The 20,922-nt window shown below is 46.4% G+C and overlaps 1 protein-coding gene across 2 annotated transcripts in view; it reads left to right on the top strand.

The window, feature by feature from the left end:
* The first annotated feature begins 1,097 nt into the window (after positions 1-1,097).
* The window catches only part of FRAS1 (Fraser extracellular matrix complex subunit 1), a 146,349-nt gene continuing 126,524 nt past the window's right edge, over positions 1,098-20,922 (top strand). Inside the window, exons 1-2 of one of the 2 annotated variants that reach the window (XM_068681574.1) lie at positions 1,098-1,344; positions 4,531-4,562. In XM_068681574.1, the coding sequence (XP_068537675.1) occupies positions 1,287-1,344; positions 4,531-4,562 (90 nt within the window). In that variant the 5' untranslated portion in view covers positions 1,098-1,286. The remainder of the gene's footprint in view (positions 1,345-4,530; positions 4,563-20,922) is intronic. The other variant, XM_068681573.1, reaches the window with a different exon arrangement.

The raw sequence follows: 20,922 nt of genomic DNA, 5'->3' as shown, positions 1-20,922 counted from the left end.
AATAGTTACTGAGTAATAACTTGGTAAAGCAGTGACAAACTCATCATGCAAATTACAGTTTGAAACTTGGATTGGTGCCACGCTGTACATCTTATTTCCCCCATTTGTTGCTAGAGTTGTTACAGAAATTAATGGCATCCAGTCCTGAAAAAAAAATGACCTCCAACTCTGAGTTCAGGAGAGTAGTGTTCATTAGAAAGTGATCAAAATTGAACAGATTGAATTACTATGAGGAATTGCTATTAAATTTGCTGGCATACTTGCATTTAATCAAACAAGCTTTGTTTAAAGCAAGCGAGAGGAAAAGACTTTGTCAGTGCAGCGTTGTACAAATGACAGATCTGCTACCTGCTAATTAGGATACTGCCATGAAGCGCATCCATTGACATGAACTGAAGAGGAGTATGCTAATATCCTAACAAAGCTAGCATCAATTTTAAATTTCACACCTTTTTTAAGTTTTTGCTTAGTTATTGAATGACCATGATTTAAAGAAAACCAGCCACAAGGTTTTATCCCATGACTTATTGCAGAAAGCAACGTTCATATTGCAAAAGCATGTGGAGAAATTAGCACCAGTCTCTTCTATCACATGTGGCACTGGAGATGTGAAGTAGTGAGTTTGTAATGAGTGGGCAGGAGGTTGGGAAGCGCCTAAAGGAAGAAAATCTACGGGGAAGAGTTGAACTCGAGGCGTATGGTGCGCTTGGTGGGTTCTGTGAAGTTCTGAGTGCTTGGTTTGTAATCACTGATGTTAATTACTCCTTTTTAGAGGAAATTATATAACGGGTGGGGAGCAAAGCGTATTGAGCTCTGGACTCGGTGGTGGGAAGATGTTTTGAGCGTGGATCTCTGTCAGGGCTCGATCCCTTCCAGCAGCCACCCTGCCCTTTTGGCTTTGACCCTGCAGAAGCGAGCCGCGAACAACATGAAGGAGAAGCCTCCTGCACCCGGGGCCGACTTCTGAGCCGCCCAAGCAGCCCCCAAAGCTCCCCCTGCCCCTGGGCTCAGCTGCGGGCAGGCAGGAGGAGGAGGAAGAAGAGGAGGAGGAGGAGGAGGAGAGGCTCAGCCCCAGCCTCCTCAGCCGCGGCTGCCGGGGGCGGGGGTAGCGAGGCGCGGCCGGGGGCCGGGCCGGGCGGAGGGAGGGCGGCTTGCGGCGCATTTTTGGCGGCGCGGAGCGGGGCCGCTTTGTCTGCGGGGAAACTTTGGCGGGGGGCCGGGGGCCGAGGAGCTGCCCCGGCACCTGCCGAGGGCTGCCGGGGCTCCTCTGAGCCCGCCGCGGGGCCATGGGCGCCTGGGCGCCGCTCTGCCTCCTCAGCGCGGCGCTGGCTGCTGCCGCCTCAGGTGAGTCCCGTCCCGGGAGCTGCCCCGAGGGGGGGAGGAGGAGGAGGGTCGGTGCCCTGAGGAGAAGCCCCCCCCCCCCAGGAGGTCCCTGTAGGTTTTGGGGCGCCTCCTCTCCCTCCCTCCCCGGCCGGGGGTCCGTGTGGCGCCCCCCGCCATTTTGGCTGCCCCCCGGCTCGGGCTGGCTGTGCCCGCTCCCAAAATGGGCGCGGGGGGGACCGCGGGCGGCTGAGGGGAGGGGGGTGCCCGGCTGGGCTGGGGGCTTCACCTCAGGCACGGCACCTGAGGCGAGGGAGGGTGAGCAGGGGGCTTGGGACAGCTGAAAATCCACTAAGAGGTGTGGGTTTCCGAAGCTAGGGTCATTTTTATTTTTAAGAAATTGTGGGTTTCCAGTGCCTGGGTGTGAAAGGGGCTGAGCAGAGCCTCGTGTCCCTGTCCCATCCCGCGTGTCACCGCTGTTGGTGGCGGTGAGGAGGGCAGAGATCATTGCCTGTGGGGTTTCTGCTTGTGCCGTGTGCTAAAACGGTGATAACGGGGCTTTGGGAAGTGCTCAGGATCTTAAATCATCGCCTTGTGCCGATTTAAGAGATTTCTGAGGTAAACTTCACGTTGTGGGGATGTTGCTGTGAGTGTGGCGAAGGCATTGACCGCTGACTGCTTCTGTCACTCGAATTGAAAAAAAAGTGTTCTGGAGAGACTTAAAGCTCTGTGTGATCCTACTACAGCCGTCCGTGCAGGGGCTAAGGTTATTGATAGCTTGATTTTGGGAATGCAGCGGGGCTTTGCTTGTGCTCTGAGGTTGTTTTCTGGCTTTCTCTTTGGCTGTGGGCTGTTGGTTCCCGAAGTGACAGGCTCCCCACATACAGCGCCCAGTGTAAGGTGTCACGTTTGCTTTATCCGTCCTAACGAACAGCAGGAGTTAGAGGCTGTGTCTGGGTGTGAACGGGGATATTAACCTGGTGAGCAGAGGGATTCATTTCCAAAAGAACAAAATCTGACAATCACCCTACCAACCACCTGTATGGGATATGCCCGGCACAAGTAACTAGATGAAAGCCAGGGGGTTCTTCCACAGCTCTCTCAGTGCATGCAAGGCGCCGTGCTCTTTGGAGGGAGCCCTTCCAGGTGAGCTTTGCAAACAGCCCCCTATCGCTCGGGTGACCTGGAGCTGTGTGGAAAGCCAGGGTGCTGCAAAGCTCTGTTTGCTTTGTAGCTGCTCCTGGGGTGAGCCTGTGTGCACAAGGTGCAGGCTGTAGCACTGAGAGAGACTCAGAGGCCTCTCCCATCCCCGCCGATGCCTGCCTGGCGATGAGTTCCTTGGCACACGACCGCTCTCTCGCGAGGTATTTACAGTGCCTGGCACAAAGGGCCCCAGATGTAATTACAGCCCTTTGAAGCAGAGGTAGGAAATGGTGGTGATTTTTTGTGTGTCCCCCTCACACCCCTTTCTTAAGGGCTTCGAGTCTTTAGTGAAGGCTATGACACAATAATTCATCTTTTATGATGTTAAGTCATTTTTTCCATACTTTTAAGGAACTATAGTCGTTAAGTAAAGAAGGAAGGGCAGTGAGCCCTTCTCAGGATTAAAATGGTCAAGCTGTATCAGCTTTAAATAATTGGTGTTAAGTATTATTTTTTCATGTGCCTTCCAACCATATGTGACCTTGTAGCGTTCTGCACTGAATTTTGAGGTGCAGGAGGATGACAAACCTTGAAATTATTCTCTCCTCTCAAAAGAAGAATATGGGGGGAGGAAAGGGTTGTGAGGGGCAAGAGAATAAGTGGTATTTGATGAAAATAAATGCACTATTGTGAAGTCTAGATACAGTGATATCTTTTTTTTTTTTTTTCTTTAACCTGAGTTGCTATGGAAGTCAAGTAAATTAATGATCAGGTAATTGCTGAGAGCCTGAGTCTTAGTGGCACTCGAGTACCTTGGCACCACCATGAAAATGCAGTGTGGATGTGAGTGAAACCTGTCGTTTCAGCATGTCGTCCTCTCCCATGATCAGTCTGCACGTGTCATCTTCCTAGTGCTGCCAGCATGAGTAGAAAGGAACCTACAGAGTATGAAAGAAACAAAGCTGGGCTCTTAGGGCTCATCTTTTTGGCAGGGGAAAATGATTCCTGCTGGTGCCTCTGCAGCCTCTTGTAGCCGAGCTGAGGACCAGCTCGAAGGAGGAGCTCTCAGTCTCAAACAGTGCGGCTCCAAGGTTTTCTGTACAAATTTGTCTAATCTGCTTTTTATGGGAAAAACCACTCTTTGACAAGGAAATTCTTAGTTCTCTGGGTGGTCCCTCGAGGCAGCTTTTCTCCCGTTCTTTGCTTTTAATCTTTGGGCTTCTTGGGTTGCTTTTGATTTCACATTCTTGTCACAGTAGACAGATACGTGCAGTTGTTTGAGAAGGGCTGTTTCCCAGAAAATCAATGGAAGAAGTGTCACTGAGCTTATTCATGGCTTTATTTTCTAACCTCTTATTTGACTTATTGAAGCAGAATATATCAAGTGTGCTCGAATGGGTGCGCATCTCTCTGTCACTTGCCTGGAGAAGCTTTCCCTCTCCCAGCAGCATCAGGTGGGAAGCCTGAAGGCTGACGAGCCCGTCAGCAGGGGAGATGTGAGATGTGACATGTTGCCCGTGGAGTGAGTTAGGGGCAGGAATTCATGGCTGCTCTTCTCACAGTGATCGCGTTTTTATGTGTATATTCCTGCGCTTATTTGTTTCTCCTGTAAATGGTAAACGGATTTATAGGAGCAGAGAGAAGAGCCTGCTCTTTAGCATGCAATTTAAGTGCTGTGTAACCTTGCATTTTTAAGGGTTGTATTTTGCCATTGAATAGCAGTGGCTTGCCTGTATTTCAGCGAGAGCTCGGGCCATGAATCAAAGTAGAAATAGAGTTGTAAGCTTCATCTTACATGTATATTGTGAGCCCTTTTTCCTTGGAGGAGACAGCTGTGGCAGTGGAGGGAGAGATGTGCCCCTTGCATGAGAGGCACCAAACACAGGAATCTGTCACCCAGCTGAGGGGGCATAAGGGGGGTATAAGGTGCTTGTGGGAATGGGTTGGCCTGTTCAAAATAAAATAAGGCAGGTGACTGGTGATTGTGTGTGTGTGTGTATGTATATATATATATAATTTTTTTTTTTTTTTTTTGCTTCTAATCCATCCTTTTTTTTTGTCCCACAGGTGCCTGTGTCTACCAAGGCTTGGTTTTTGAGGTAGGTAAGCTTCAGTGTGTTATGTCAGGGAAAATGTTTGAGGAGGTGCTGTTGGACTTTACTCTCACTGCTGATTTTGTCACCTCTACTGGGGATGGCTGATCTTCCAGCAGGTCGCAGAGCAGCCTTCAGCCTGCAGGAAAACAGCAGCAAAATAAATATTGCCCTCAGGGAGGTCAGCAACTCTCCCTGGGCCTTTGTGAACCCAGCCATTCTCCATCTCAGTACAGCTCTGCCTGCTTCTAGCTGGGGCTTCTTATTTGTCCAGCGTGCGAAAGATGTGTGAGATTTTACAGCTTGGAAGATAGAAATCATAAATGTGCAGTCCTGGGCAGGACAAAATAGTCTTCTGTAAAATGTCTCAGTGATGCTAGGTATGTTCTGTGTTTTTTTTTTTTTTCCCCTAAATTTAAAAGGTATTAGTGGCAGAAATTGAACACATTTTCTCAATTGATTATGGTAAGTACTGGGTGCCTTGATGCTTCTTTCTTGATCCAAAGTATTTTGTTTTAGTATCTTCCTCTTTACGTATACGTATTCCGCAAATAACTTCATAAATAGTCAAAATCTGTGATTCTTGTACAAACTGCTCTGTTCTGTAACACTTGGTAGCACTGCTTAGGTGCTTTGGGCTGAGAGGGAAAGGCCGAGCAGCTTGCTGTCCTGGAGTTCTCCTGTACCTGCCTCTGACCCCACAGCCAACTTGCTCGGGGATCTGTTTCTGTGGTCTGGCAAACAGCACGCAGCAGCCAGGGAAAATCTGGGTGTTCATTTCTCTTCCAGCAATTTAGCCAAGCGTGTGGCGTGTGAGAGAAGCATGGCTCCCCTGTAGCTTTTGGCCTTCTGACCTGGACCCTCGCTCTTGGAAGTTTTTTTTGCCCTGAGGGAAATGTAGTGCAGATTGCTGGAGGTGAATGTTGCCAGTGGGTGGCTTGGGGAGAAGCTGCGTCAGGCTGAACGGGTTTGCTTCTCTCCGTAATGCACTGTGGGGAGTCGGTGTTTTAGGAGCCACTGGGAAGTTTGCCTGGGCTCCAACTTGAAGGAGTTGTATGGCAGATTGTGCTCTTCCGAGCATTGCAGCTCAGTGAGCTGAAAGGTTGGTAAATGAGGGGTTTTAATCTGTTACCACTTCTCACTGATGCCAGTTGCAATTTGTTTTTGCTTTCTGTGTTTCCTTGCTGTTGTTTCTCCACTTCGCCTGCAGCTGTGTCTGAAATGCTAGCGCAGGTCTTGGTGATATCTTGACATAAATTTTGTGTGTGGGGATATTTCACATTACCTGTCCCATTTAAAGAACTTGCTCCCCGTATCCTTGACTTCATCTTTATCTCTGTTTAATAAGTTTGTATTTTTTATTAGGAAACCATTACAAGTTTTCATTAGCTGCACAAGAGAATTGCTCTGCAGTAAAACTCAGCTCAGCACCTGCATTAGTATTTTGGCTCTGACATTTATAATAGAGTAAAACTGCAACGACCCAAGCTTATCGTTCTTAGAACAAGCTCCTATCCTCTAGAAGGAGCAGCACTGCCAGAGCAGCGTGCGAGGGATTTGCCTCATGTGGCCGAGCTGCATGTGGGTGGCAGGAGTAGATCCGAGTGACTTTGTCTGTACAGAGGAGCTCTCTGTGCCTTCACCTGTGCACTGGAAAGCCAGAGGAAAGCAAGGGCAGGCCGTGTCCCAGCTGGAGGGGAGCTGAGCTGTCTGCATCAGGGGTTAAAGCAAATCTTACACCAGTGGGGGCCGACTTGTGAGAGCACAGGTGGGGCTGACAGCAGAATTTGGCTGTGGGGTTCCTCGTTGGTGATGCTGCTGCGTGCCCCGAGGGGAGCAGAGGAGCAGGCTGGGGGTTAACTTTGTGGTTTTAGTGTTTGTGTATGACTGTGGGGAGCTGCATATAAAAACATGTTGAGTGGAGAAACCCCAGTGGCAGGGCAGACCTGCAGACAGGGATCTTATCTCGACAGAATCTGTTGCAGAGGAGGAATGTGCCTTCTGGGTACCTGTGCGTACAAACCATTCACTCCCGGGGAAGGCAGCTTTTCTGAATGACAAGAAGGCATCGGGCCAAACTCTGCAGCCTCTCCTGACGGCTGTCGTTGCAATGTGTCCCTGGCTCTAAAAGAGCTGTTCATCCCCTCCCTGCCAATACATCTGTAGAAATTTCCTTACATCCAAAATTATGGTTTGAAATGCCTTTCTTCTTTTCAGTCTCGTGCTATTCAGGGCTTTTCTTGGTGTGTTGGGTGCAAGTAGTTGTAGGTGAGCTGTTCCTAGGGTGTTGTAGGAACGCTAGCTGCTGCGAGTCTTGCTTTATGGCACTTGGCTGCCTTGCTTCTGCTGCAAACCCGAACTCTTCAGTCCCTTGAAAAATCCTCTGGGCATAAATCAGGCACTCAAGAACAGCGAATGCAAGTGCTGCAGAGCTGCGTGAATCGTTGACACAGGGGAGAGTGTTCTGCATCTTGCTTGGCTGACTTAGCTGATTGTGTATCAAGGGTCAGCTTCTGTTCGTGCAGTTCCTCTGAGGGAAAACATCTCTGTTTCATTTCCAGCTGTGCTGGGGAGGCTTGTGTTATTCCCTCTTCCTTCACCTTTGAGGGAGTTTGCAGGTCCATACAGCTGGTGCTGCTGCTGCTGCTTTTATTTAGCAAAGAAAAAAATGCACGTTCCTTGCTTTTCTTAGCTGGAGGTTAGTGTAGGTGGGGTGGGGAGACTTTCACGCCCCAGTGAAGGTAAATGGTCGGGGGAGGTATTGGCAAAGTCTGTGTCTGCATCTTTCTTCCAGCTGCCTTGTACCAAGAGTAGTCCTCAGCCCTGGGAGGACAGGAGAAGAATGGGGCTGTGAGTTAAGGTGGGAGCTGGATTAAATGGAAAGTGTGGTTTGGGAAATGACACTTTCTGTCTGGTAGGCTTTGCAAGAGGGAAGGACAAGTCCAGCTGAGCGATTTCCACTAAACTTTCTTTTGGTTGTGTTAAAACACAGGTGTGGTCTGTTCCAACACTTGTGGTAACAGATGCAGGAATGAATTTGGGGAGTGACAGGCTCGTTTGGGAATTTCTGGAGATGCATCGCATACAATGGCTTTATAATGTTACAAAGCAGCAGTGAAGCTAAGCAACTCTTCTTGAAATAGAATAGTTTTAAAATCTTGGATCTTGGATGAAACTAGATGGAATACAAAGCCCTACCCTTACCCCCACATGTACTGTACTTGTGCTTCTACCAAAAATTTATCTTCCCTTTTTCCTTTTGGAACTGTCTGAAAAAGGAATCCAGTGCTTAATTGACTTGAATGTCTGCAGAGAAGAGCCCTAGGTTTAGCCGTCAGAAGAACAACAGGCCCTTCTGGAAAAGAGAAAATTGTAATCATCTAGGTTGGAAGAGACCTCCAAGATCACCCAGTCCAACCTCTGACTTAACACTAACAAGTCCTCCACTAAACCATATCACAAAGCTAAAAACCCCACGTTGTAGCTCTTCTGATAACTCAGCTTTTTGTCTTCCTAATTCTGCTCTGCAATCAGTCATGGAAGAGGTCACAAAAAGAAAAAATCTGTTGTATAAATACAACTTCCATCAGCTGCATTTCAAATCAAACCATGGGCTCAATGTATGCTTTAGTTGTAACTTTCTGGAAACACGTGCAACGAGCAGGACCAACAGGCGAGGACACTAGCAAAAGTTGAGGGAATCAAAAAAAGAAAAGAGGAGGCGTAGAGATGTATTGTGCAAGAGGTCACTTCTTGCTCAGCTCCAGAGTGTGTGCTTTTTTTTTTTGGCTTTTTTTTTTTTTTGAAACTGGATTATGTTTGGGTTATTTAATTCATTTCAGTGGCTAGTGTAGTCTGAGTAGAGAAACAAAGTGCTGCTTTCAAGTTTGGAGGAGGGAAGGGGCTTGTTGCTGGGTGTTTTCTCACCTGCTAGTGGCTGAAGGAAGGAATGCTCATGAAGGTGTTAATGCAAAAAGTTTGGAAGTTTGTGACAATAAAACAATTTGAAGAAATTTGGCACGACCGATTGCATATAACATCTTCTTTGTTAATAAACACTATTCTTTTATCATTTAAAAAAAATTACAGACTCAGAAATCTCAAGGTTATGTGAGTATATTGTTTCAACTCTAAAGGAGGTCTCATTTTATGCATTCTAAATTTAATTCTGTTTCCATCTGCACTTTGAGTCAAAAATGAATGGGGAAATATAAAAAGTAATGTCTCTTCAAACTTGAAGTAAACGTTCCTGCTCTGGATAGCTTCTATTTTAAATGAATTAAGTGACTATTAAAATTAATTCTTGGCAGGTGCAGAGCACTTCTGGATAGGGAAAATAACACCTTAGGGTAACAATGAGGCAAAGAAGTAGCAAGCTCTTGTTATATTGTTATAAAAGAGAATACTGAAAAAAAAATGGGATCAGAATGATTTCAGGTGAAGGTTTTGCTTACCTTCAAGATAGTGAAAATGTCTTCTATAAATAATGTGATTTAATTGCTGCCACTTAGCCTGGGGGTTACACCCTCAGCTCCTCCAGGGAGCAAACTATAAACTCCTCTTTATAACAGGCATATAACATTTTGTGTCTGTAAGCTCTAGTTTACCTCATCACGAATCTCCCTTCTGTGTAATGTTCCTGTGACCACTTTGCTGGGGGTGCCTCTGAGCAGCCTGCGCTCGCTTTGCTCTTCTGCAAAGGAGGAGGAAGGTGTTCAGGAGGTAATGAGCTACGTGTGAGAGGCTTGCAAGACTGAGCTAGCTTTTCCCTGCTGTTGCAGGGTGGAAATGTAGCTCTGAGAGCTGACTGACATCCCATGTATGAGGAATTTTGTTTATTGAACAGGTACAGCGAGGTATTGCAACTCTCCCAGATACCAAAGGAAAGGCCAGGGGGATTTGGGGGTGAATTTGGTGTAGCAGGGGCTGGATCCTGCAATGCCGTCGTGCAGCCTCACATCTTAGTGCAACCACATAACACAATGTCCTATGCGTAGTGCTTGATATCCAATTTGTGCTCCCATTGTATGGCTGCAAATGGGCGTGCAAGGTGATAGCAAATAAGCCTCTTGATTTACATGACTTGTACGTCGTTAAGGCTTATTGATGAGACACTTCGCACATAGGAAATGACTTCCAGAAAGCTGAGATCAACTGAAGATCAAAAATAAAAGGCAAATATTTGCATGATTTTTTTTTTTGAATAAAACAGATGCTGGCTGTGTTCTCTGTGTTCCTTAAAATAATAGCATAAGGGAGGGGGGAAGGCTCCTTTTTTATGGCACGAGGTAAAAGAAGCTTTTATGAAAGATGATTATTCTCCTGAGGATGTAGTGAAATCTTGTCTTTTAATCAGTAAAGAGTTATTACTTGGTGGATCAAGGCTCACATCTTAGTATTATGTAATAACTCTTTTCTATTGTAGTGGTTCTCATTCAGAAGGCATGTAAAAGTCATTTTTTTGGGACTAAGACTGCAAACACCAATTTTACAAGGAACGAACACGAGCAGCATCGCTGAGCCCTGCTATCTTCCAGCATTATCATGTTTTGTGTTTGTTTTTGTAGGCACTTGAAACTCAACTTGTTCTGAATACTAAGCACCACACAGGGAAAGCCTCACACTGGGCGTGCTTCACTTTTCTCTCAATATATTGGGTTGTACATCATGCATAAAGACAAGCAGCATAGCTGGCCCATCAGTTCCTTTTCCAGTTGCTTTTTCTTTTTTATTTCTGTGAAGAAATCAGGTGGAGCCTCAACCCTCTCCCATCATTATCCCCTCAGGTAAAAACACCTCTGCTGGGGAGGTGCTGGGCGTTGGGTTTCTAACAGCAGAGAAAACAGCAACTGCCCCCACTTGCACCTGGAGGTCCTTTCACAACATGAGTAAATGGCAACCTGGAGGCTGTGAGCCTTGTTACCAGCTGCATGGGAGTTGTCCTGGGGCTCGGTGACTCTCTGAAGCTTGTCTTTTTTTTTCCCTTGAAGCTCTGAGGCTCTGCTGCCTGTTGTCATCTCCACCTGGGCTCCTCTCCCTGTGCTGTGTTGTGGGAGGAGATCTCAGCTGGGTTTGGAGAGTGGGGTCCTCACCAGAGCTGCCCTCTTCCATGTTTTCCACCTCAGTGCCCTTCCTGCACAGCGGCTGTTTGTCCACGAACACTGCCCCAAGTAGATGATTAACATTTAATGTCACAGTTACAGGAGCTGTATGCCAAAGCCTTGGCAGGAGGCATTGGGTTGCTCATGGATTCGTTCACTAGTACACCAATTCAACAATTACCCAGCATTTATACATTTTACAAAGCATTGTGTCCTCCAGCTCTCTGTATGCACTACAAGAGCCTTGGTTAGGAAGTAATTCCTGTAATTTGTCATTTACTTTTCCTTCCTAAGTTCCCCGTGCGAAAAGAATCTGTTTTTCTTTGCTAGGTCACTGATTCAGGTTGTGTTTCCTCATTCCTTCCCTCTCCTCAACCCTGTCAAAACCTCAGTCGGGATTCCTGTGCTTTTTTTTCCTTAGAGGATGGGGGCTGTGATGTCCAGTTAATTAGTACAAGATATGCTAGAGATCAGTTTCTGCCAGTGGAACGAGGCCATAATGCATTACAAGGGGAAGCCTGTGGGCAGTGCACAGCAGTGTAGCTACAGAAAGGTGGCAGCTTGCTGTCAGCATGCGGCTGAGGTGTGGGAGCAGGGCACTTCTGCTCGCTGGGGTTAGCAGGGGTAGGAGTGGCACAGGCAGAAGACACCAGAGGATGCTCAGGTCAGGAGTTGTAGCTTCTCCAGAAAGGATTTTGTTGTATCATTCGGTGGGTAAACAGGCCACAATGTGACTTCAAACAGTCAGCACTTGATATTCATCTTTCTCTCCTGAATCATAAAGGACAACTCACTGAAAAAACGATTTCCCCTCTCTTCGGCGCAGTGACCGAGCTGCAGACGCCAGCCCAGCAGGGCGCAGTGCTGGAGGCAGTCGTCTCATCAGTTTTATGGACTACTGAAGAGTCTGTAATCGTGCTCCTGGGACGCAAGGCTGGTGTTCATCAGATGACTTGTTGGGGTCTTTGAACTTAACTAGAAAGTCAATATAGTTTTGATTATTCCCAGGGAAGGTTTTACGGAGGCGGAGTTGACACTACGACTGTGTGCGTGCATCAGCAGCTTTAGGAGAGATGAAATGAAGGCGTGAGGCTGGGGCAAAAAAATCGGAAGAGTTTGTGTTAGAAACGCAAAGGTCCTGTATTGGAGAGAAATATCTGTATCCATATGTGTGGGCAAATCTCGTTGAATGCTGTCGTGATCTGGGAACTTGGGCTGTTTCCTTGTAATGGTGGTTTTCTGCTGGAGGGACTTCTCAGATCCAGAATCTGGAAAAAGTGCTGGAAACACCACCACAATTTTTCAAAGCTCTGAGTGCTTCTTCCCCAGCAGCCATGGATTCAGTAGTGCTTTTAATTTGTGTTTAATACTCTGGTTATCGGAGGTTTATATCTCAACAGCCAAAGTTTTCTATTGAATGACGCTGAACATCATACTTTCTTTTGGGCTAGGATTTTTTTAGGAGTTTGAAAAATAATTGGCACTTGATACGAGTGCCACCAACTAACAGAAATGCGGTCTATGTTTTTGGTGACCCCCAAAGAACTGCTGGATGAAAACTGTGAGACAGCTGATGAAAGGTGAGTGGATGTCAAGCACCTTTCTTTTGCAAGGGTATAGGAAAATCCTGGTTTTAGTTTAGAATGTAGAAATGTTGGAGCCACTAATATATATCAGCAAGAAACTTTCTCCTTATGTACTGAAAATGAACTGTTTATAAATGAAAAAGAAACTTAGTATAGAGTGAATTTCTCCTGTATAAACAGCTTTCTGTGGCTGTGCAGTAGGATATCTGTCTGCTGGCACAAGAGCGAGTCAGACAAATGGACCAGCCCGGTTCAGATGTGTCTGTATTTCACCACGTAACAGCAAATACATAAAAAGTAGTTAGGATGTGATCTTTTTGACTGACTCCCAAAATGTTGTGCATATCAGTTAAGGCCAAGGTTTGCACCTGGGTCGCTCGAGTCATGTAGGGAGCAAAAATCGGTGTTCAGTATTGAAAAACAAGATTTGGCTCTCTGTAGTTTGGGGGTCAGATCAGAGCTACTTGCCCTGGCAGAGCCTGGAGATGTTTATCCTGTATCTTAGTCCTTTTGGGGAGACAGCTGAGAGAAACAGCTGTGGAGGAAGGCTGCTGATAGGGGAATTTGTGGGAGTTGTGTCTGCTCCTACACACCACGTGTCAAATTGCTCCTGGGACAGGCAGCTTTGCACTGTGCCGGTGCCAGGCTGCTCTTGCACATTTGCCAGCTCAGGCTGGGTTCAAGACCTTGTGCTTCAAACTCAAAACATCTTTGGCAAAGAAATTCCGAGGAACTGGTGAAGTCTGCTCCGTGGTTGGAAATAAGTTGTTAGTGTCTTAATCAGTCTTAAAGCAGAATCAGACTGCTGTGTCAGGGCAGTGGTCCCGTGTTGAATTTTTTATCTTCCACGTTGGTTTTCTCCGTTTCCTCTTCCTCCCCGTGAATAACTCATGTCTCCATCTGAAATGCCAGTATGAGGTCCCTTTGTCATTGCAGTCGTTCCGCAGGCTTGTTAAATAAATCAATTCCAAGCTGTCCAGGATAAAACATTCTCTGAGACGTTTCAGTTGTGCTCCAGCTGTTGCTGTTGTAACTGATGAGTTTCACAAGGAGTCCAGGATATTCCTTGGTGCTTTCAGGAGGCCGTATAATAGACGGAGAACTTTTCTTGTACCACATCTCAGATCTGTCACCCTTGAAAACACCTTTAGAGAGCCACGTGATGCTACGATGCACTGAAGTTTATGGTGCTGGGACGTCTGTATTTCTACCATGCATATTAAATAGCTTCTCCTGCAAATACACGCAGCCGACTTCCATTGGAAGACCACTGTAGTTTTCCTAACGCTGTGATTTATTGTTGAGCCATAGATTAGGGCGGCCCATTAGAATAAAATACTCAGTGCTTACTCTATTCTGCAATCGTTATAGCTACTTCAGAATCATTCGGTAATTAATCCTCTCTCCCTGTGAGCCTTGGCATCAGAACTGTCTTGGTATTACTAGCTGGAGTGCTGTGCCTAACAGAGAGGCCTCAGCATTTTCAGAGATGCTTAGCTATTTCTGAGGATCTGTGAGAAAAAAAAAAGCCCCTCCTCCTCTCCCAGATGAGAAATCACAAACAACATATTTCTTCCTGTATTGATTTGGAGAATTTTGCATCAGGTGTTTCCTTGCTCAAGAGAAACCAAAAGTTTCATAAAGTGCTTTCTGTGTGTGTTCCAGAGGTGAATATTAAACCATGTGCAAGCTCAACGTTAGAAAATCATCATTTGTTTCACCCGTATAAGTTCACATTGTGAACAATATAAGTTCATTTTGTTGTAGAAAATCATCATTTGTTTCACCCGTATAAGTTCACATTGAACATAAATTTCCAGTGACATTGGTGGGAGCTGAAGTTAAGGCACTGTAGCGAGATGACAAAGATAAGGATTTTTGGACCTTGCAGCTATATGCATGCCCATTTATCTTAGTTATCAAACTCGAAATCTGGCGATTTCTAATGGGAATGTGGTGTCCCTGAAAAATACAACCTTTTTGTTTTCTGAGAACTCGGCTGCTGCTCTGCATTAATGGACATGGTCGCAGTCACGTGGGAAGGGTTGGTTTTGGGTGCTTAGCCAGCAGCAGACCAAAGTTGCAACCTATTACATACGGTGTAGGTTGTGTCTTTGTGGTTCCTGGATATCAGAGGAAGTACAGGGTCAGCTGTTTCATTAGAAACTTCAGACCTGCCCTGATTTAGACAGAGCTGTCACCACTGACGCGCTAATGGCCAGTTCTGAGCTGGTGGATGCAGTAAATCCTGGCATGCACTGGGTCTGGTAGAGCGGCTTCAGGTGAAAACATGAGCAAACTTGTTAACAGTCTCTTTTCCGCATTGCTAGCAGTTTTATGGATTCTTCTCTATATGTAAAGACCTGATTTTCTTTAATATTTAAGGAGTTAATTTACAGTTATCCATATTACAGAGTAGACATCAGTTGCTGCATTTTTATTCTACTGGGTGTTTTAAAGTGATTTAAAGGACCAGAATTTGAGAAATGTTCCATTTTGAAAACCTGGGTTGGACCTTAACTGAGATGCACTTGGAAATTGTGCTCAGTCCTTTCTGCCTGAGCTCCTCAGTGAAGCTGACAGTGCCCCAGTCTCCTCCTGTGGGAAACTTTCCAAAACAAAAATGAATTATATGCTTCCTTTGAATGACCAAGGAGTAATTCTTAAGTCTCTTTTCCATACTTTGTTTACTACACAGATTCCCTACAATGAAGCAGGAAAGCTAATGAGAATCTGTTTACAATGTAATGAAATCCTTAGGACAAAACAAAGACAAACACGTTATTTTCAGAGACATCTGGAGACATCCTATGAGGTAATATGAGATAATTGAGTTACAATCAAATACAAATTGAACAGAATTTGTCCCAGACTTTCAGTTTACGTTGCCTAGGCAGATGAAGTGAAATTTCTTTATGTGGTTACTACCAACAAAGCTTGCTTACAGTCCAGAGAAATACTGAAATGCAGTGTTACAGAGCAAGAGGGACTGAAACCTTCAGGCCTGGGATGTGCTCCCTCTGCCCATGAGCACTTTGCTTGTGTCTTTAGTGCAGGTGACTTGTCTGTCATCACACGTGGGCTGTGTTTGCATCAGGAAAGCTTAGTGGTGTTAGACTGAGGTAGTGGGGGATCTTACATTGCAGGCTTCTGAGAATGTGAACATTATCAGGGACATCTTGGCTTTGCTGTTAGGAAATTGAGTGAGAGGGAGAAGGCAAGGGTGGTCCTGGAGAGCTGCAGACCTTTGCCTCTTTGTGCAGTGTTTCATCAAAGGCATGTTCCTTACTGGAATGCTGTGTCCTGGCACTGGCCTGCACCATATCTGGCTAAGCAGAGTATTCTCATCATGCTCCTGCTTATGCTGGGCAAGTTGAAGGTGGCAGCACGCTGTGTAACATCACATGGGTGGAGGTTTCCTGTCAAGACCCCGTGTTTGTAGCCCCAGTGAATACAGCTATCAGCCCTGTTATCAGGCAGTAGTAGAGCTTGCTACTGCAGAGGTTTGGGCATGACTGCAACGTATTGTTTTACTATATTAAAAAAAAAAAGAAGTGTAATTCTACTTCCTAGCAGGTTTTCCAATGTTTGACTGTAATCCAGTAAGCGATCCCGTCTGCATGGCGTGTGACTGACCAGGTAAACTAAGGGCATACCCATGGTGGCCCGGGACAGCTGCAACACATTGGCATGGTAGAAGTAGAACTGTGTTTAACAGCATTCACCTCCGTAATGCTCCTTTTTTCCTGTCTGTCTGGTCTGTTAATATTTTGATTTATCAGGTACAACTTAACACAGCACTGATCGACCTTTTCTTTTTGAAGACATGGCTGAACAGACAGCTTGACAGCCCCGTGTCTGTCCTTTGGTATTGCAGCATAGGGTTTCTATCTGTCCTGTCCAGCCCGCTTTGTCATTACAGCAACAGCCTGACCCCACAAGGCCGTGGGATCCTTTGATGTGAGTTTCAGAAGGATTTGCTGGCTGTAGAAGAATCATGCGACCTCAGGATCTCAGGCGTTGGAGAGCAATGTGCTGGACTTACCGTAGATACTTTTCTTTTTTGAGGGCGAGATCTAAGCTGACAAGATCTAAGAGTATCACCTCTTTCCTTGCTTCGAGCAGGAAATATCAGAGATCAGAGACAAGCCTCTCAAAATCCCTAGGAAAAGGTATCATCCGCGCTATTTGGCATCCTAGGAGGGGGCTGTGCAGTTAAAATACTTTTTCTGCTAGGATTAGCATCCTCTGGCTTGTCCAGTGACAGCATGGCGTAACACTTGGTGCTTTTGAGCTCGTGGCTCTGTTATGGATACGCAGGGTGCAGGCAGCTCTGATTTGGAAACTGGACTCAGCTTCTGTGCTACAAGAGGTGTTTCGTCTTAGAGCCGTGCCACTGCTGTGATATGTTCTGCAGGTACCAGCAAGGGGCTGATCCGATCTTCGAGGTCGTTTCCTTCACTCAGCAACCTGTTTACCCAGATGCCTTCTTTAGCCTCTAGAAGAAGCTGAGAAATGCACACGTTCAGGCCGAGGAGATGAGCGTTGCTCATAGTGCAGCTTCGATAAGTAACCTCCTTGTTAAAATCAGCAGTGCTGTCTCGAAGAGCTACGCCGAGGTCTCTAAACATAATATTTTCAGTGCTTTCTGTATGATGCCAACAATTTTTTAACCTCACTGAAGTCATTTCATGCCTCTGTAATTCATTGGCTTTTTAGTGTATTTATAGAAGCTATTTTTTTCAAGCACTGCAGTAGAAATGATGAGAGCATCTGGCTAAATCCATCACATCTTGTACAACAACCTCTTAGCAGTTATTCTCGGTTAGATGAAATAGAAAAAATACTCTCGGTAATTGAGCCTTTCCCCCTTTAGATGATACACCAATATTTTAAAGGCTTTAGATATTTAATATAATTAGAGTGCCATAAGTGTCACCGCTGTGCTTTTCTGTGATGGAGACAGCAGCAGTCAGCTATGAGAGCTGGAAAAACAGAGCCACGGTTCGGCTTACACCTAGTTCCAGGCAGCTCTGCTTATAACCTCTGGTAAATCCACAAGTGGGCTGGGTTCAGCACGGCTGGGTGGTTCTCTGCTTGGTTCTCCCTTCAGCTTTGTGGGCCATTGCTCCTTTTCCTCCTCAGGGTGTTGTAGTGTTGTGTGTGGGGGATGCTTTCTGATCCTCACTCTCCCGGTGTGAAATTGGGCTGTGTTTGTTAGGGCTTACCCTGACCCTTGACTGCAAAACGATGTGGAAGTGGCACAGCTGGGATTTGTTGGCATCCGTGTTCGGAAAGCTCTCTGAGCTCGCTGCAGCCGTGCTGACAGCGACGTCTGAGTGGCATGGCAGAGCGGGGGGTTGTGTGAGGATTGCTGGTCGGAAAGCCAGGACCTATCTGCCCGGCTGGCATGGGGAGTTGATCTCCTCCTTAATCTTTCAGTCCCTGGAAGGTGGTGCTGGTGTGATGGAGGCGGTGACTGCCAACTTGCCACTTTGCAGTGCTGCAGGGAATCCGGAGGTGAGGCCAGTATTGCCTTATGGAAACGTGATCAGTATTTCTATTTTGGGGAGCCCAAATTCCCCTACTGTTCTGCTCTACAGGGCTGGGTCCTCTGCTACTGTAACTGGCTGCTTTGATGTCTGTGGAGCCGGGCGTTTCACCAGCTGAGCATTTGACCCTAATGCTGGCAGTCAGCCTTCAAGCCACCGAGTTTATTTAGCACTTGAAGTAAGGCTGCGAAATGGGAACCAGTTTATCAGTTTGTGTTTAGTAAGCATGGGGTTGCCTTCTAACTTTACTGGTAAGAGATTTGAGCTTCTCTGGCCCATATTCTTTCCTCATCTTGGCCCCTGTGTGTTTCTTTCCTTGGCACAGCCAGTTTGGTCACTAGGAAGATGACGACCCCCTTGTGTTTGAAGGAATCGGGAGATGCTGTTTTAGGAATCCAACTAAAATTGCATTTCCCTCTCCCCACCCCTTGCTCTTAATCATCCTTTTACATAGACTTCCAGAGGATTTTCTGACCAGCTTTTGGCCTCCTTGTGTTCCAGTTGCTAGTTTATTGCCTACAGTGTCCATATTCCGACCTTGAAATGAAAGCAGTGCAGCACAACTGTTGTGCTGGAACCTCTCGCTATCTTTAGCACATAGGAGAATGTAAAAATTGATCACAGGCAAGGTTTTGTTCATAGGGAGATTCCTGGGACCGTTTCCATCTCCCTCTCTCTTTCTCACTGGCCTCTTAATAGGAGTGTGTATGTGAATAAATGAAAGCTCATGTGGAGATCACGGTGTTTTCGCACAATACATTTAAATAACTGCACTTACAGGAGCCTCTTTCCAATTGTATCTGATTTAGGGCAGCAAAAAGCCTCTCCACTGTTAGCTGTGGGCCTTAGATGATGGAGGCCAGAGTTTAAGAGAAGCTGGGCCAACAAGAGAGCATGGTAGCAGTGCTTGCTCTGAATTCCTCTGGGAAGGTGGGAGGAGTTCCTCTGCAGAGTCCCGGCTCTGTTTCTGCAGGTAGGATGGAAATGAACAGCCAGGGTGGCGAGTACTTGGATGATCGAACTGCTCGCTTGTGACCTTCCTGCTCAGGGGAAACGGAGAAAAATGTCCCAGAGGTTCATTCGGCAGAGAACACAGCAGTATTTTTAAGCCAAGGGTGTGAATTGTGCAAACGTGTGAAAGTGGGCCTCATGGGATGTGCTGCTGGGGGAGATTTTGGTGTGTAGGCAGAAAGACAGATAGCTTAAAAAAAATAAATAGTAGTTGTGGGATACTAAAAATTGGTTAAGGTGAGGGACTTCACCACGTCCAAGTTTATGATGTTTAGGTTTATTTCAGGTCAGGAAGAGGGGTGAAAGGAAGTAATTCACAGGGAAAAGTGCTGACAGAGAGGAGCTGTCGAGCAGGGGACAGCCAGCGAGGGTTTATGGTGTTGCTGCACGTTGCTGAGTGATCTGTGGACCCGCAGCTAATTGTTTTTTGAAAAGTTTCTGAGAGCTCTGCTATGATTTTGGTGCTGTTAGGAAGTTCAGAGATTGCAAGAACAGGTTTTTGTTTAATGCTTTTTAAATTAAGCAAATATTTGATATCATTCCTGATGGGGATTTCTTTTAAGCATTTACCTGATTTGCTGTTTTGAACCAAAGCTATTAATTGAAGTAATTTATATGCCAGATCCCACTCAATTCAGAGCGTATTTCCACCAAGACAGGTTGAAACCTTTAGGGGGGCCAAGCCAAGTTTTGCTGCATGTTCTTTTTGTTGTTGCTTTATTTTTAATCCAGCTCTTACTTTCTGCTTCTGGGGAGTATTTTGACAGTAAAGCTGTTCTGCTGCGCCTCGCTGATGCCGAAGGTGTGCCTGTCACTCAGGTCCCAAATCCCATTCTGCAGATATCCAAGGGGCTGAAAGGTTTCTTGTCCTCCCTGCTCCCACGCGGGCGGGTCGGCTCTGCTGTGGACAAAAGCCAGCGCCCAGGGATATCCAGAGCAGCTGGCTTGTGTCGGGGCAAGTACCCCGACCCTTTGATGTGTTAAAAGCAGGTATGTGCGTCCGGTGCCAGGTTTCTGAGCGGGGTGTGTGTACCCTTTAAAAGCGCAACTTGGAAGCTGATCAAAAAGGTGGGTGATTGGATTTCTGTGCCTTTGGGTTTCCTAGAGATCTGTTGTCGACTGGAGGTTTTGCCGAGCTTAGTTTGTGCATACCAAGTCTGAGATGTGCTTGTTGGTAAACGCACACTTCGAGTAGTTCCGTGGAATAACATTTAAAAAAAATCCCACTGATTTTTTGACATGAAAGAGGCTGTGCGTAAAGATTTTTTGCTTGTGTTCAAAACAGCTTTAATTGGAAAGCTTTCGGTTCAGTATTTTGACCAGCTCTGGTAAATATATCGGCAGCCTTTACTGGGGCTGTGCCTGCAGGTGCTGTGGAGAGCAGCAAATGCTTCTGCCAGCGCTGTGGCTCTGTCACTGCCCCCCCCAGTAACTCAGGACAAGTTCCTGCCCCTCTCCCAGCGGGACTGCCTTTCTTTCTCTCAGCATTAGCTCATCTCTGCAGTGCTAATGTGAACTGCCACTGGCTGCTGGTGCAGGTCGCATAGGCTGGGGACCCCGAGCCAGTTTGGGCCCCCAGGCTTGGTTTGGAACCTGTAAGAATTATTCGTAGAAGTTGCTGAGGGCCTCGTTGTGTGCAGAGGTCCTTAATTTTGTCCTTCTCACCTTGATAGTTTTATCAGAACGGAAGTCTTTCTAGACATTTCTTAGTTCCTTTAGGCTGGGAAATGTGTTGGTTTTTCTTCTTTTTTTCCCCATTTAAGCTTTTTTATGCACCTGTCCCCATGTGATCTGGCAAAGCCCCTTACCCGCATGCTTGCTGCTATTTTGGCATCCTGTAGTGGTTCCAGGGGGCAGTAGCTGCCCCTTTTGGGGTGGCTGTCGAGACCTGCTTGGCTGTTTGGAAATGACCACACAGCTGCAAGCAGCTTGCCTGTGAGCCTCCGTGTGCCATTCACAACAAGCACGTGTCCAGGACGGGATCATTTGATAGCCCCAAGCAGAGGAAATCCAATTCATTGCAGCAAATGAATGACGGAGAGGTTCAAAAGCATAAGGGTTGCTCCTCACTCGCTGTCTGAACCACGCTGGAAATGCAGAGCGGGGTTTGCCTTGG

Source organism: Anas acuta, chromosome 4 (assembly GCF_963932015.1).
Source record: "Anas acuta chromosome 4, bAnaAcu1.1, whole genome shotgun sequence".
In the NCBI taxonomy this organism is placed as follows: domain Eukaryota; kingdom Metazoa; phylum Chordata; class Aves; order Anseriformes; family Anatidae; genus Anas; species Anas acuta.
Note: the sequence above shows the minus strand (reverse complement) of the source record. Positions and strands in the feature narration are given on the sequence as shown.